This window comes from Protomyctophum bolini (assembly GCF_963924005.1).
Source record: "Protomyctophum bolini genome assembly, chromosome: 2".
Classification (NCBI taxonomy): Eukaryota; Metazoa; Chordata; class Actinopteri; order Myctophiformes; family Myctophidae; genus Protomyctophum; species Protomyctophum bolini.
This window is the reverse complement of record NC_137863.1, coordinates 37,783,694-37,802,214: the sequence shown is the minus strand read 5'-3', so window position 1 is coordinate 37,802,214 and position 18,521 is coordinate 37,783,694. Positions and strand designations below refer to the sequence as shown.

At 42.6% G+C, this 18,521-nt stretch overlaps 1 protein-coding gene across 1 annotated transcript in view; it reads left to right on the top strand.

The window, feature by feature from the left end:
- kaznb (kazrin, periplakin interacting protein b) overlaps nucleotides 1-18,521 on the top strand; it is a 147,291-nt gene that overhangs the window by 31,628 nt on the left and 97,142 nt on the right. Inside the window, exon 2 of the mRNA XM_080775210.1 lies at nucleotides 404-558. Within this exon, the coding sequence (XP_080631336.1) occupies nucleotides 404-558 (155 nt within the window). The remainder of the gene's footprint in view (nucleotides 1-403; nucleotides 559-18,521) is intronic.

Sequence of the window (18,521 nt, the reverse complement as noted above, 5' to 3'; positions counted from 1 at the left end):
TCAGTCCGTCAGTCACGCCTCGTGACACGCTCCATACATGGCCAATACAGAATTCATTCCATATGTTGATCTGACCTCATCTGACCTCATCAAACCCTGTACACTCAAGACACTGCCCCCGCTGCCACCCTGAGATCTCCATATATGGAGTTGACCTGTTCTGAATTCATTCCATATGTTGATCTGACCCCCCATGTCAAAGCAAAGCACCAGCGCTAACCCAGCAGTCTGCCGTCACCCAGGCAGTTGTGTGCACGCGACCTCGACCTTTAGGGTGAGGTCGCTTCTCGCCCTGAGGCATCTTACTGGTATTTCTCAAATTCTATACTATAAATAAGTACAGTAATGCAAGTGCACACAAACAAACAGTCATTCTCTCTGTCTCTGTGCTCCTCTGTCGCAGCGGTCCAGTCTCTGAACAGTCTGAACGACCAGATAGCTCATTTCATGGTGAGCAGATCATGCAGCCTGGATGACGACCAGGCCTTCATGCCTGGAGAGAGGGACACCTTGAGGAAATCCATGGCCCTGATGAGGCACCTGCTCATGGACGCACAGGTAACAGCATCCTTCCTCCATTTCCCATTTCCCCACACACCAGTCCCCTAGAACAGGGGTCTTCAACAGAGGGTTCTGGACTCCTTGGGGGTCCTCTGAGTTATCTTTTATGTTATAGGATTAGGAACTTTTCTATTGAGTTAAGTTGTTATGTCTGAAAACACAATGATGAACACAAAAACATTATATTGCACAACACTGATGCTAGATCTGAAAATGTTTAACATTTTGTTAACATATTGAACATTTTGGAACGTTTTCTTCTATAATGACAAATAAGGACGCATGGTTGAAAGTGCTTAAGTGTACAAGTTATCCGAATAATAATAATAATACTAAAAAGAAAAAGAAAATCAATGCTTTCGGCCTCCATGCTTTTCCTCTGAATGGGCCCATTCATCTTCCCAACATTTTTTGCCCATTTCTTCTCATTTATATTATCTCCGTGCTTTGATAAATGTTTGCTAAAGCATGACACCGTGATGAATTTGGGTCATCCATTAGCGTTGTCGCAAGCCCCGCATGATAGATACCGGGTCCCCGCACCGTTCTCCTGAAGATATATATATTTTCTGAGACACTGTGGCATTGATTAAAGGGAGAGTAATTCAGTAAAAGGCCATTGCTTTCACCTTAGCCTCGATCGTATATGCAAGTCAGAGTGAAAGATTGTTAGCCCTGCAGTCCGTTTTTCTGGTGTTTCGGGCATATACAGCACCGGGAGAGTTGATGGATGAGCGAGGACTGTAGCCGATTATCTTGCTGAGAAGTCGTACAAAAGGAAAAAAAAGTTTTCCACTGCTTCAATGTTAAGCGAAGCGTTCAGACGGCCAATCAGTATGACAGATTGCCATGTCATCCCTTCGCTGCCGCATCTGGCTGACAGTCCAAGCACTGCTTGTTCCTGTTTTCCAGTTGTTTTTTTCCGACGACATCATGACATTTGGAGGCCAATCGGTTGTTCTCGGGTGTATGGCTCTGAACTGTCAGGACTCTGGACAGAGCACTATACTGCCTGCCTGACTGACAGACAGATGGCAGTTGCTAAGGCTACCTCAGAGGTAGAGAGAGGTAGTGTTTGCTGTCCCAAACTGTCTGTTTGTCCCTACTTTATTTGCCTCATCTTACAATACAACACTGGTTCTCAACGTGGGGTCTTACATGTCTATACATTTGGTTCCATTTTGTACGCCCTCTGTTGAACTTGCATTTTACAGTGTAGATTGGGGTGCCAGAGATAAAGATTGCAACAAAGGAGAGTCAATGCAATAGAAGACCTCATTGTATCAGTCACTATAGCTCCCGGTAATTCATCATCCGTCTCTCAGTCTCTCAGCAGTATGTCTGTCTATTACTGTCTATAACTGTCCATTCCGTCTAATTACCACTCAAGCCATCTTCTCTGTGGTTCCCACAAGATTGTTCATTCTTACCCAGTCTCTACACCAGCTTACTTCCAGTAATTAGTCTTGTCAATAGTGTGGTGGGTGTGAGCGTGAGAGAATTATGGCCAGGGGGAAAGATGTTTCATAAACAAACAAATTGCGTATTTACGGTAATTTGTTTGTGTATTGTAGGAGAAGAAGACAAAACTCTGCCTGGTAACATCTCCAGCCCATTGCAAAGCAATAAAGACCGCATATACAGTTAATTACATGTAGCAAGGTGTAGGCAATTGAACTGTGCCGTGATCTTTCGCGAGGCTGAGTTTTTAAACGGCTTTCCTCCTGCCAGACGGGATATAGCTTGAGTGCAGAAATCTGAGAGAAAACATCAAGTGATAAGTTCACATTAATATTTCAAGGCCTAAGACTACTAAAAGGCAGAAAATTAATTTAGAAGGGATTTGAATAGTTCCTCTTTGAATGCTGTCCCAGAATTGATTGCCTCATTTGTCATTTGCACAGATGAATTATTTATGTCCCGGTTGCTGTGCTGTGCTGGGGTGACTAATCAAATGCATTGCAGTCAGTGGGTGTGGAGGCTGTGAATTGATGTTGTGGAACGCTCCATTACATTAGCTACTTTGGTGCAGGAGTCAATGGGGTTTCAGGAGGGCCTGAAGATGCTATACGACAATGAATATTTTACTCACCACTGTGACCTATAAGTTCGTCGTACGACGAATTGCTAAAATAGCCGATCTAACTGTACAAGCTTCAACATTCAAAGTTTCTTTGATGTTATGTCTTGCCTAGGGGTAAGAGTAAAAATATTCCGGGCACCTAGGGTGGTAATCCAGTCTGCCAGTGTGTCGCGGGTCGGAGTCCCGATCCTGACGACCTTTGCTGTGTGCCCCCAAAAAACTAAAAAACTAAAATACAGATGCACAGGAGACCTGTCCTCCCTCGGGAACATTGCCATTGAGAACAAATAACACATGGGCACAGGTCTGCCACCTGCAACAACAGAGCAGAGCTGCTGCTGTATCTGCCAGATTAGGAGCAGAAATTGCACTTTTCCTTGAGTGCCGGCAAAACTGCACAGTGTGCTTCTGGGAGGGTGAGAGTCCACCAGCGTCTGCAGAATGATGCTTTACAGATCAGGAAGTGATTACGCTATCGATCAGGGGAGATGCAGGGTGGGCTGTTCTGCAGAGCCTACATATCCCTCATGTCTTTCACTCTCCCTGCCTCCCTTTCTTCCACAGAAACCCTCCGTCATGGTCCTTTGTCAAGGCCATATCCATTATACAATTGACCATTCTCTGTCATGGGAGTTTTAAGAAGTACTATTTTTTTGTTATTATTATTAAGTAGAAGTAGCAATACCACAATATGGACATTTTCTAAACTCAACATTTGACCATAATTGCGGCCTGTACCAAAGTAAGTACTCAATGTTTCTAAATTTGTCAAATAGCTGATCTACAAGCTCATAATGCTTCACAATGCAACAGCTATTTTTGAATAGCAGAAGTATATAATGGAGCTTAAGTGGTTAATGTATGCTTTGTCTGTCTAATAATTGTAGTAGGGTAAATAATACAATATTTGCCTCTGGAATAAAGTGTTGAGAAATGGAAATACTCAAGTAAACTAAAAGTACTATTATTCAAAATTAACTTATTCAACCACTGCTCAACACAAACCAGAGGTGGGTAAAGTATCTAATGAAAAATATTACATAATATGAATTCAATAATCAGAACTAGAAGTATATTTGAAAAATCTTGCTTTTACTAATTTACTTTTGGCCCAAATGTAAAGCATTAAATAACATTATTCACAAATATGCTTGAGTAAACATGCATGAAGACCAGTTTTACAAGTACAATAGTAAGTAACTTCAGCAAATATATCTGCATGAGTCACAAACGTGTTACTACCCATCTCTGCCATGAACAGTCCATCTCTGAACAGATAAAAATAGACTTTATTGGTGTATGCACTGCAGTGACGTGCATGCATGGAGAATGGGGGATTTACTACAACATTTCATAACCGCCACAAAACACCACATAATGTGGCCGTGTGCTGAGCTGCCAATTGGAGCATTTCAATTACAGTATTGGCACAGGCACTTCCTTAATTAATTATTGACCCTTCAAGTATAAAAAAGGGATATATAATAAGATTCAAAGCTATGGTATTGATCCGGTGAAGTTTGGGTTCTGGTCCTTCATACCCTCCTGCAGCTGCAAATGTGATCAAATGCGCAGTGGGGGAAATTGCTTTAGGAATGATTACAGCTAGTACAGTATATATCGTCACTGTCGGGCAGATATATGTCATCTTTTAGTGGTTCCTTTTTTTAACATAAACTAGACCAGCTGTAGAGAGAGTACTGAGTCGGTAACGATGGAAGTTGGAGATCCATGCCCCTCTCTGCTATGCAATACCCGTGTCAGAGTACCCGTTCCACCCATCTGTCTGTGTCCCTTTTATGGATTTCTGTATCCGTCTGTCTGTGTCCCTTTATTCCTATATATACAGTATGAAGTTCTGTGTCAGGCACATAGAAGACATAAAAAGGTAGTCGCCTCTTCTGGCTCTGGGGCGAGTTTCAAAATTGAAGGCACAATATTCCTGAGATTTTTTCCCCCTTTATTTACCCAGGGTAGTAACTGAGCATGATGTGCTCATTTTCAGCAACGCCCTGAAACACACAGACAGACACACACACACATTAAAACCTGGGAGCTGACCAGTACAACCACAGTCTTATACTGTTGGCCACTAAGCAGCTCCACTGGAGAAGTTGGGGGTTCAGTGCCTTGCTCAAGGGCACTTCAGCGGTGTTGGCTGAGTGATGACCGATGACTTTCCGACCCAGATTTTTCCTGCCCGTCCGGGGGAATCGAACCGGCAACCTTTCGGCAACAAGGGCGCCCCTCTAACCCACGGGTTCTCAACGTGGGGACCCCCGAATAGGCTTTGGCCGTGTCTCTTGGGCAGCGATGCAGCGTGAGAAAATGGCATCAGCACTTCCGCTTAACTCCCTGCCTTCAATGGAGACGCGTCGCTCCAATGAACTGCATCTATTTTTGAGGGGCTATATACAGCTTTTTGTCCCGTCACATCTCACATTTTGCCATTGACAATGAAAGGAGAATTTACCTCATGTGCCTGAAATATGACGTAAATTTGTGGCAACACAAACATTAAATGCCATTGACAACCAGTAAGACACGCAAACGCGGGAAGCGAACGCAGCTGAGACCCTGCAGATCATGTCTGTCTGTCTGTGTGTCTGTCCCGCTGTTACTGTATATGTGGACCTGGCCACTTTTGTGCCCATATATGGAGCTGAGTGATTGCTGATGCAACACACACACAGACAGACATGATCTGCTAGGTCTCATAGTAAGTGCTCACTGAGTTCGCAATGAAAGGAAAATGTACGTCCTATGTAGACGAGCAAATCGGCTAACCAATCGCATACATTCAGTTGTCATCTTACATGATCACCCATTTGTATCATGGTTAAAAGATAATAGCATAAGTTGACAAATTAATTTATGAAGTATATACATATTTTTTTTATGTACGACGACAAGAGCACCCCTCACTTCACACGTGTGTGATTCTTTTAATATCTATGGTTTATGGCAAATATGAAGTGTTGTGATGTCAGAACATATATGGAGATTGAGGCTTGAGGGTCAGATGTAGTGTGCTGGCTGGCTCCATGCAGATCTAGGTGATGATCCAGTCTTCTCCATGTATGGTTATCCAGGGTTGGATGAGGTGCAGTGTCGTGATCTTCATATATGGAGATGGCCATACTGTATATGGTGGCGTGATGTCACAATGCGTGACCATATATGGAGGTTTGATGTCACGAGGCGTGACCATATATGGAGGGTGACTAACAGACGGGAGATGCTGGTTTTCTTAGTAAATGCAACCTACACTCGCAAATAGTAGCTGATCTACAGGGTCACAACTCTTTTGCCTCAAAACGACATATAGGGACACCAGGTTGAAAGTAGTTAAGTCTGTCTATGAGTTTTATTCATATTTAAAACTGTATTAACAAGAGTTGTGACCAAATGATAGCTACACTGGATCCATTGGTGCCTTTTTCCATTCCCTGAAAAGTAACCATTTTGGACATACAGTACAGGGTCTTTGCCCGACAGCGACGATATTATTAACTAATAAACTCTGCTGTACAGAGAGATGGAACGAGAGGCAGACAGAGAGAAGTGAGTTTGAGATGTACTGTACTGGAGGGTGAGTGGGTGAGGAGAGCAGTGGCGAAAATGCAACGTGACCCATGGGCATTGTGGCAAATATGAACATTTTGCTTAAATTGATCCATTACTTTACAATTTTGTAGATTTGTTGCTTGGAGTCACTGGGTGGTGTTTGTATGGAGGTGTCTTTTTTCTTCTCTTTCAGTATGATACTGAATGCTTTTATTTTTATTTTTTTTGGCTTTCGCCTTTATTTTTTTATGGAGGGATAGACAGTAGGCTGACAGGAAATGGGGAGAGAGATGGGGAAGGGGAGTCGAACCTGCGGCACACTGCCAGTCTGGATTACTAGCCAAGGTGCCTGGACCTCTGAGCCACGGCCCAGGCCGGTACTGAATGGTTTTTTAGTTCATAAAATGAAATCCTCTCCAATTTTATTTGAAGACACCAGTGCTCTCCTCTTTATTCTTTTTGTGCCCTATCTTTCTTTCCATATTGTTTCCTACTTGCGTGTCACATCACCTAAGCACGGTCACCCCTGAATAGCTACTATTTGATGTTAACTTCCTTTGTGGCGCAATGCGAGACAGCACCCGCTGCACTTCAAAGAGCCGAGGTTGTTCATTTTCATCATCTGCAGCATCAGATTGTCAACCCTCGAGAAAAAAGATAAACGACTGAAACAAAATAATTTATATTGGTTCTGACTACAGAGAGACGCTTTCAAAAATGAAATTTCAGTCACATCTGATGCACCGGGCCCTGCAACGATAAGACAGCCCATGTAGATTAATATTCCCCGATGTGCTGTCGAAAATGATATTGCATACTTTTTCAAATGTCACAATGCAGACGCGATGATTTTCCCGTTGTTCCCTGGCCCCCTGGGATTCTCATATCACATTCAATCAAACATTCACTATTACTACATACTGTACAGGGGATATTACGCGGTGGATCGAACTGTGGATATTTTTATCACAGCGACAGTCGCCAGTTCCTTCCATTAGATAAAATGTCACCTGTCAGGTAATTGCACTTCGTCATCTGTCAGCTTTACCCCAAGTCATCCATCGACGCGGTTCAGGGCTGTTGGTTAAGTCTGCATGTGCGTGGTGTGCACGTTTCCATGGCAACCCAGGAGTGCATGCACAAAGATGCTGTGTGTGGGTCACCACACTGCATCTGTCTTCAGATCAAAGGTGTTCACCTCAATTTCTGAGATAGCTTGGATGATATCATAGGGCTTTTCCTGTCTTACGTGTCCTCTCTGGGGTGACAGACACACCCTGGGGGGGGGGGGGGTCGGTCGTAGCCTGGCACGGCCAGACTAATATCTCTGGTGATAAACCCGCCCCACATTTGCATACTGGTTTCGGATTGGTGCCCCAGGGGCCAGACGAAGCTGCTGATGGCTATTTTCTTGTATTTTCTTATTTTCAGATTCGTTTTTTTAAACACTTTATTCAGGTGAAGACGGTTTAGTCACTTAAAAATATATAAAACCCACAGACAAGTGGTGTCTGTGGGTTTTATATATATTTTGTTTTCTTAATTTTGTGCACACACACACACACACACACACACACACACGTTTATATTGTTCCTAAACATTTTGCCAAACATCACACACACACTCCTATCCTCCTGGTGGAGACCTGTGCCCAGAAGGGCACTTTTTCTAGTTTTAGTTTTGTTTCATTCAGGAGGAAGAATCACAAACAATTCCATTAGTTCATTGTTTAGCATTCATCTCTGGCCGTTGTCCTTTGTGGCTCCGCTGCTGGGGTTTCTTTCCTCTGGACTGAAATGTGAATAATTCATGAAGAGAAGATATCGGCCGCTGTGCAGAGTGCACAGTAGCAGCCATAGAACGGAACATTCATTCATGTAATGTGGAACAAGAGACGAAGGAGAAAGAGATATCGGCATGCCTTCTATTTCCCATTGGTCACATTTTCCATCTTTGGCATCATCTTTCCCTGTTAATCACAATAATTCGACATCCACTCTTTCTGCAGTGACCTCACTGTCAGTGTTGGAGAGAAACAATCAACCAAGTCGTATGAAAGCAAGGCCAACATAAGCGACTAGGGCAGCTCAGTCACACTTTATCGTCTTATGTTGTTTTAGACCAGGGGTTCTCAAACACTTTCATGTCAAGGACCCACTACTACCACCAAATTAATATGTATGTATTTCTCTGTGGACCCCCATGATCTGACAATATTTTGTGCCAGTGAGCAGTGACCCCCCCCCCCCCCCCCATACTAGATTTGTGTTATAAAATGTTTCATAAACGCTTTTTTTAATTTATTCTTGAAAATAGCAGATCTACACACTCACAATGCGTTGTGATGCGACACGCTATGTGAACTTGTAGATTGGCTATTTTAAGTTGTGGTGTATATAATCTACCATACACACGCACATACTGTACATATTGTACATAATACAAATTCTGTGTTTAAACTGAAGCTAGCCCAAATAAGAAATGACATTTTTGAAACAAGACCAAAAGAAAAAATCCAATATTTACAAGCGGCTTTGCAGGAAACGAGCCCAATGTTGCTTATATTATAATATAATAAGCAGACATGGCAACACTGCTCATATAATATAATTAGCAGACATGGCAACACTGCTCACTCACTTGCTTGTAGGAGAGTTTAGGGAGCTAAACGTCTATCCCCTCTATCTGATCCTCTGCCAGAGGTCTATGCGGGCCTTTTCATGGCAGCACTGTGACCTGAGAGGGCCAAAAGATGCTGCTCTGAGCGGCCATGGACTGATAACCTTGTCTTTAATAGGAGTAATGACCTCGGTCAAGGAATAGTTTCTTGAGAGCACAGATAAAGTGTGTGTGTGTGTGTGTGTAAGGTAAGGTATAAATAATGTATAAATGGTAAAAATAGGAATGATAATACAAAATTTGTATTCGATCACACAGACTAAAGTTTGTCAAGAGGGCATTTTGTTCTGCTTTGCTCCACTTCAATATGACCGGATCAAAGCTTAGGGCGCTTCCCTGGTACATCCTCTTGGCGCTGTAATCTGATGTAATCACGTGTAAGATAATTAAATGGAGAGGGTCTCTGTCTGTAATCCACCCAGCAGCTCAGGAGGTGTACAGGTGACTGGGGTTGTCACCATTACGGAGCCGCGACAATCTTCTTTCCGTTGCACTGTGCTCTATTGTATCAGTGGGTAAACGTGGGCTCTGCAACCGTTTTGAAATGAAGTGCCATGTTTTTATTTTCTACTAGAAGGTAGTCAGTGTTAGCCTGGTAGAACCACTACCGCTGGACAACATTTGCATTCTGCCAGCTGGTGGTGAGTCTGGGATCTCTCAGGCAGAGACCCCGGTCGAATTCTGGCCGGATATGGGGCCGCTAGAGGCGGGATCAACACGAGACATATTGAAGCGCTGCCACAGCGCAATGTAAACGCAACCTAACAAGACTACAACTCGAAATTATTATGGAGATATCAGATTTTTGTCCCGCTGCTTCCGGGTTCATCGTTTCTGCCTGAGAGATCCCAGATGCAGGCAGGAGGAGGGAACTGGTGAACTCAATACTGCCGCAATCTGGCGGAGTCAGGTTAAGTCAGTGTGCCATGTCAAGTCATTTTAATTGACACCACATAAAAAAATACAACTTATTTTGATTGTCCACGAATATAACCCTTTTCCCTTTTTAACCCATTCTGACCGGGAACCCGTTTTGGTGTTAGCATCATGTTATGCTTTAACTATTGAAAAATAGCAGACCTACAAGCTCATAGCGCGCCACCGAGTGGCGCGCTACGAGCTTGTAGGTCTGCTATTTTTTGAAAAATCGAAGAACGACTTTTAAACTTTTTTTAGAATCTGATCTCGGGTCAGAATGGGTTAATCAGACCAGTGTGTGTCCAGTGGAAACCTCGTATGAATCTGATCTCAGGTCAGAATGGGTTAAAGGACCTATAACATAAAATTCAACTTTTTCAATTTCTTTTGTGTTTTTGGGGCTCCCATATGTGTTTTCTATCTAAATAACCAATTTTGAACAATAATTCAGTTCCAAATTTGGTTTTATCTAGCATCAGTATTATAATGACTCAAATATTGTGTGTGTGTGTGTGTGTGTGCGTGCACGTCTGTAATCCACGTAACTTAATAATAACCCTTCTGACTTTCACACACGTGTTCCACACAGAGTGCAGTGCGGTGGTGTTCGTGTTCCACACCACCACACAGAGTGCAGTGCGGTGGTGTTCGTGTTCCACACCACCACACAGAGTGCAGTGCGGTGGTGTTCGTGTTCCACACCACCACACAGAGTGCAGTGCGGTGGTGTTCGTGTTCCACACCACCACACAGAGTGCAGTGCGGTGGTGTTCGTGTTCCACACCACCACACAGAGTGCAGTGCGGTGGTGTTCCACACCACCACACAGAGTGCAGTGCGGTGGTGTTCGTGTTCACCACCACACAGAGTGCAGTGCGGTGGTGTTCCACACCACCACACAGAGTGCAGTGCGGTGGTGTTCGTGTTCACCACCACACAGAGTGCAGTGCGGTGGTGTTCGTGTTCCACACAGAGTGCAGTGTGGTGGTGTTCCACACCACCACACAGAGTGCAGTGCGGTGGTGTTCCACACCACCACACAGAGTGCAATGTGGTGGTGTTCGTGTTCCACACAGAGTGCAGTGCGGTGGTGTTCGTGTTCCACACAGAGTGCAGTGCGGTGGTGTTCGTGTTCCACACAGAGTGCAGTGCGGTGGTGTTCGTGTTCCACACAGAGTGCAGTGCGGTGGTGTTCCACACCACCACACAGAGTGCAGTGCGGTGGTGTTCGTGTTCCACACCACCACACGTGCAGTGCGGTGGTGTTCGTGTTCCACACCAAGTATAAAGGGTTTAAGTGGTTAATTAAACTAGAATTTCAGTTAGGGTCAACAGCTAGGCTCTAACAGAGACAAGACTATTATTTAACCAAAAATGTCACTGTACCGTAGCTGCAGTAATTAATTTGACAATGTTGCCTCCTTGAAATAGTTTCGGTGTGTTATGCATACCGGTATTCTTGTCAAATTGTCCTGTTATACAGGTAGTTACTGTTTTTCTGTGTTCACTGTGTTTACAACAGTGAACTTTTGAGTTATTTTGCTTTTTGATCCACCACCACATTGTGTTTTTGGGTTGGGATCCGAAAATAATATGAAATGAAATGTGTCAGAATGCAATTTGTAGGTTCATTAGCTCCAGTAAGCTCAACCTCCTCTCGTCATCATTGTTTTTCTCAGATCTGCAAGATGAGAAGGGAGCCCACAAGGCCCAGAACTGTGCGCTGTATTCTAACTGTATTCTAGCTCCATTCACAGTGGTCCAGGCTGTATTCTAACTGTATTATAGCTCCATTCACAGTGGTCTCCTGGGTAGAGTATGCCACCAGGTGGTCATTGTCGAGGCCAACTCCACATTCTATCACATGAAGCCAAAAAGAGAGTGACTACTTGCAGACTTCTGTGTTGAATATAATTTCACATCTTGGTTAGTTTTTGGGAGTACTGTTTTTTTTCCATTACACTGGGGTTTTGAGCAATCCATACTAGTTCTGCGTTTCATTATATTACTGTGGAATCCCCAACCGGTCCTCTGGCTGGCGTGGGTCTTTTACAGTATATCCCTGTGGTTTTGTTCAGATATATTAGGTATGAGGAATATGAATATGAGAAACTGAGCAAGGAATGTAATGAGCAGTGGTGTGAATTCTGAGCCTAAAGCACCTCCTATAGGTTACTGTATGAAGATTATAATAGTCCCCACTCCTTGGGGTGTTTAGTGTGTGTGTGCGTGCGTGCATGCGTGTGTGCGCATGTGTATTATATATAGACTATAGTAATAGTGAAATTCGGCCAGTACCTGTATATTACAGGTACTGTTGAGACAGAAACGTAATAGGTCTCAGGTCTCCAAGCCAGAACTGAACCCAGTTATATGATTGACGTGCAACGAGTTAGTATCTGAGCCTCGCACTATGCATATTTTCTGCATAGGCCAACCCTCATTTCCTTTTTTTTTGGCGTTCTGGATGTACTCCGGGGCATGCTTCACCGAGCCCTGAGGCTGTAGTCCACGTGATTTTCATTTATTACAATATATTATGTTTATAATATATATAATATATTATGGTCCTCATCAGACCAGACCGGTGCGAGGACATGTTGCCATATGTGCACGGAGAGGTGCAGAGAAGTGCAATTGACCCTAAAGATTAACCGAGAAGGCAAACGCCATAGTTTAAATTGTGATAAACCGCATGATAAATGCCACGCGCAGCCAGGCGCTCTTAATGAAAATTACCATCCCAGCATTTTTCCATAAACCAGTTGTTAAAATGGAAATGGTTGGCAAGATTGTGCCTTGTAGGATGTGTCTTGGTGTACAGTATAATGAATCGTGTTCTCAATGTGATGTTTTCTGCATTCAGCTTTAGTATTCATGATTATAACCTTCTAGCCCTCCCATTACTGCCTAGGTGTGCTGCTGAAGCTCCTATACAAGCTATGTACAAGCTCACAATGCATCGCAAAGTAACACATTGTGAGCTTATAGATCTGTTATTTGGGGATTTTAGCCTGCTGCTGTTAGGGTACTATATTTTGTCGGATGTGTGTCGCTGCTCTGTTGACTGCTGCAGTGTCTGAACGTTATTTCAATATTTTATGTTTTGTTTAGCAGTGTTATTACAAGAATTCAGCAGGTGCAGATCAGCATTTTATCTCAACTTGAATAGCTCCATTTGGAAAATAATGTATCACTAGCAATGGATAGGGGGATTGTGGAATGTGAGATATCCAGACAGTTCAATACTTAAACTGACTGTGAACGCAGCTTGTGCATGCAAGACCAGTTACCAAGAAATTGTTAAATCATTGTTTTTCTTCCAGATTAGTCATGAAACAATAACTGACCCAATTAGCTACTGTACATTACAGTATCCATTGTAGTGCCACTATTGCACATGTGTACTGTACATGGTGATGTCCATGCTGAAACCATATATTATATTGTGTAGAGTGTATTTGGAGTCTCAGTGCAAACCCATCAGCAATGTACCCTCTAACTGTTACCAGTAGGGTGACCAGATGTCCCTAATTTCCAAGACTTTTCAGGAAAAGCCACATTGTGACTGGCAGGCATACTTGTTCAACTGCCCTAATAGTTAAGTCCCCTAATAGTTGGCTTTCTGTTGTAAAGCTCCCGCCTGTTAAAACCAGTAAGACGCCTGAGGGCGAGTAGGGCGAGGCCGCGCTGAAACAACAGAGCTTCTTAATAGAGGATATGTCCATGACATCATCATCATACGCAGAAGATATGCGGGAATGCCTACTGAGTTGCAAAAAACTAAATTCTGGCCATGACGGGTAATACATCCAAACATAAATAAATCTGATTGCATTACACGACGTTACATGACGTTAAACTCACTTTTCCCACTCACTTTGTCACTCTAGTTGCCAAATCTACTATTTCTTCCCCCAATTCCCTGGAGCACTATTCCACTGTCATGAATTCCTTGGGTGAGCAGATGGTATTTTAATGAACTTCACACAAGGTATTTTAATGACATGCTTGCATCCCCCTGACACAAAGTGCAATTGAAAATAGCCATGAGTCTCCATATAGGAGAGACTTGATATTTCCTTTCTAAGTTGATACACACCCTGGTGACCATATAATAGACCTGCCATTCTCATATAAGGCTTATATCATTGCTGTCGGGCAGAAAACCTTGTATCTCCATAATTCCACTTGTGTTTTTTGTTTAGGTTTTTGGCTAAAGTAGCAGAAATGGCTCATTTACAAGCTCACAACTAATTGCATCACAACGCGTTGTGGGTTTGTAGATCGCTACAGTATTTTTGATATTTTTTTTTGATAGGTTGAAAGTAATCTGACAGGAAATGGGGAGAGAGATGGGTGGGAAGACACACGACAAAGGTCGTCGGGATCGGGATTCGAACCTGTGGCACGCCGTCAGGCTGGCTTAGTAGCCTAGGTGCCCGGACGGTTGAGTTAACCGTTCCTTGCCTATTGTTTAAACTTTTTGAAAGAGAAGTGCTTACTTGTGTGGTTTTAATAAATAGTGAAAAATATTAATAACAAGAGCTTGTTACTAATAACTACATTTATTAGAACTCAGGTTATTTTTTCCATAGCCTAACAGTTTTGGACATAGGAGGTTTCCTCCTGATGCTGCCAGCAAAAAATAAAAAATAAAAGTGTAAAAACTTGTAACCTTTGAGAGTGAACGTGAACGTCACTAACACAATCAGGGCCTAGGCGCTCTGCGAGGAATGTTTCTGGCTCTGAGTCTGTATGAATCTGTGATATTAATGGGAACCATATGCATGGTGCTTCATGCAGAAATCCCCTGAAGCTGCATTGCCGCTCATTGTGCTTGCATGCCTGTTGCATTTCTGTCATTTCACTTACTCACAATGGGCTTGTGGCATTTCTTTAGACTAGAATCCCAGAAGAGTCACTGTGTCCACTATTATGCTCACTTATTATTGTAGGCAGTGGATATATTCAGTCCACCAGGCGGCATCGGGAAAGGAAATGTTGCCGTTGTGACTTGATAACCTCGGCTCATCAAAGCCAAACTTAACTGATCTTGTCTATCTAAGACCAGGTTGTAACCACGACATTGCCCCAGACCAATCAAATGACAGAAACCACGGATCTCAAATAATTAGAACACTACAGCTTTTTGCCAGCTGCTTGAAAAGCGGCTGGACACCATGTTCCCCTACTGTACCTCTACTAGCGACCGTTAGTCCACACTCTTTCCTCATTGGCTGCCTCTAGGCTGTCTCTAAGCCAATGGGAGACTTACCCATAAAACCCATAGTCTGAAAGGCATAAAACCCATACTCTGAATGCCGCAACGTGAAACCATATTGGCTGCATACTCTGAACGCCACGATGTGAAGCCGTGAGCTGAGGCAGAGGCTGCACACAAACTGATTATAGATCAGTTCATAAACGAGAGCTTGCGGCAGCTGGAAAATATAAATGAGTCATTCTTGTTCTATTGTATAGCAATATATATGCAAATAGGAATTAATAGGAAAATGTATTTTACCAGTATCGGAGCATCCCTTGCAGACATCACTGCTACAGTATACTGTCACACTGTATGCTGTCGAGAAGACAGTTAACAAGTAGACTAATAGGAGGCTAAATATACATGGTATATTACACACTGCTCATATTGATATCTGATCTGTTTTTCTTACCGCTATTTCTTTCGCATGTTAAAATCTACAGCAATAGTATGAGTAGACCTGAATGTCGGTAGAGTTGTAGTGAACACCTGTCTTTACAGTATGAAACAACTGCCCGTTGGCAGGAGAAATTGGATGTTTGGGCAGGGTGTGGCAGGGGACTTTTGTCCAGCCGGTGTTTGCTTATCTTTAGAGATGAAACCTTAAATGGAGGGTGTGCCGTCTGCATGGTTGTGTACACCGGTACACGAGGTCCCTGCTGTATTGTTAAGCCTCTCTCCCTCATCCGCGGTTTACATTTAGACATGGCGATGTCTCCTCAGGGAACAGCAGGGCAGCCATTAAGCTTTCAAAAGCCTGTGTAATGAAAGGTGGTCTTTAGATTCTTGAAGGATGGCAAGTCTATTCAGTTTCAAAGTGATTGTTATCCTCGGTAAACAAACTACCTTTGATTGTGGCTTCGAGCGATGGTCATCAACAAAATACTTTTGCACTCCCTCCTTGCTCTCTCTCTTTGCCTGCCTTTGCTTGTGTCTCATTTTTCTTCCACAAGTAGAAACAGAAACCCAGTCACCCACACAACTAAGCCCATTCATAGCACTCAAAACTCAATGATACAGTACGCACAAACATGAAGTCTCAGTATACAGACAAATCACTTCTAATCACATACTGTACATTTCTGCACAGATATGTTTTGTGTGTGTGTGTGTGTGTGTGTGTGTGTGTATGTGTATGTGTGTATTTGTTGATTTCTAACAGTCACTCAACAGCAACAGGAATGTTAAAATGTTGCCCAGATGTAGACATTAGAGAACAATGGGCATGGCATAACATTGCATCCTGTTGTACTTTTCATGCCTCATTAGTAGTAATGCTTTCCTACAGTTTAATCCCCTTAAGGCCTCAAAATCTCAGAGCCAGACAGGTTTAGAATTCAGGCAAAAAGAAAAGGTCATTCAGCATGCAGATACAATCTATTATCTCCTCCTATAGGAGCAATAACTTATTAAAAACATTTAAATCACATATCTTTACAATTAAGTAAGTCAGAGCTACTAAATACTTAGTTGACTGGAGTCCCTCAACCTCAACCAAATACTAAATATTTTCACGGTAAGCCTATTAAGTTTCGGTCTATAATGCTTTAGAAACACATTTATAATGCCTTTAACTGCACTTAAAAGGCTTCATAACACTCGTTACAAATAATTATAATTATGCATAACGAGTCTAACGACAATAAGGTTTATTAACTTCTTTAGTTAAAGGTTGTGTCTATATGGGAGTGCATTTTAATCACATTTTTAATGCACTTGGGGCTTCATATCACTTGTTATAAATGTTTGTAATTGTGCATAAGAACTTACACAATATAACTTTAGAAACTATAACTAACTTTATGGATGGAAAAGTTATGGATGGATGGATGAATAAATATAATGTAAATACCATAGACTGTAAAAAATATGGACAAAGCGTTCCCTGGGTCTAACAACTAAAATGAAGCCTGTAATTCCTTGGACTGTAAGTCGCCATATTTCTAGATCTGTTTGGGCCCAGCTGGCCATTGACTGGCCCAGACAACGAGGCGGGACTTCCCCCCCTTACTCTTTGTTGGTTTTTATTGGGGTGGCTCCCGATCATAGACTGTAACGGTAGCCACGCCCCTCAGAACATACGCGACTTTATGGTCATTCTTTAAATAAATGGGACCATAATTTTCCAAAAAGAATATTATGACATGAGAAATGAGACTTTAAACTAGTGACTGGAAGCAGAAAGTATTCATGACCATGTTTATTAAGGTAATAGTCTAGGTAAAGTTGGACCCAAATACACCTCTATGGAGCTATGGGGTTTTTTTGGGCCCAATGACAGCGCCACAACAGGCCATTATATGAACTTTCAGGAAGTCCCGATTTCCTTAGTGGCGTCACAAAATATCTGTCTGACTGCCCCCCTGGTAAATACACATAAATTAATGCGCTGGTCCGCTGAACTTATAAAACTAGTTATAAGTTGTTATGCATAATTAATCGTTTTCCCCATAATTGAGACTCAAGTGATTAAAGACCTCAATTCAGGAAAAAAGGACAAAAAAATGATTGGTCATGCAGATTTAATTCAATTATCCGCTCCTATAGAAAAAACGAGCTTATTTAACACATTTAATCACATACATTTACAATTAGAATAAGTTGCAGCCATTAAAAACGAGATTGGATAGAAATACAGCTCATCAGCACCGTTTTCCTCTCCAACCACATTAGCATAAATGCTTTGCTCTTTTAGACTAAAGTATACATCACCTCGAACGAACGACTCTATCCTGTAACATCTGTGCACTGGGCAGGATGAACCTCCATTCCTTCCATTAGGACCGGTCCTCGGGTGACTCAGCCATATTGCACTAATTATAAAGAATCAAAGACATAGCTGTCAGGTTGACAGCTATTCTGTAGTGTTGTGTTTGTGCATCTAATTGCTTTTGCATATTAATAATCCGGTGTGCGCGCCTAGCAGTGAGTGGGTGTATTTGTGTGTGAATGGGATGACTCTTTGTGTGCGTGTGTGTGTGCGTGCGCGACGGAACACTGACTACTTTTTTGCCAGTCAGGTCACTCAGTAATGTTTATTTCATGTACTCCCCACTGCACGCTTGACTGTCTTTCAATTTAGTCCTTCTGATAACTTGGCTCCCTCGCAGAGATAAGTGTTGAAATATAATAAACGACTTCACAACTCCACAAGTTTTGATGTTCAAAACTGCCAATCTCTCTTGCTTGTTTTTGCTAGTTGTTTTCTTTCCCTCTGCCTTCCTTGTTCTTTCACATCTGCATGTTTCAACATGTTGGCTATTTTGTACAATTATAATGCTGATGCACAGCATGCCATGTTACTTTTAAGTTTCCCAGCCTTGGAGTTTGAAATCCTCTTCAAATCAGAGTTACTGTGTCATTGTGTCCAAAAATAGAGTAACATTTTGACCCCATGCCATTCTCACAGGGTTTTATTTTTAGCATTTCCCATCATTCTTGGA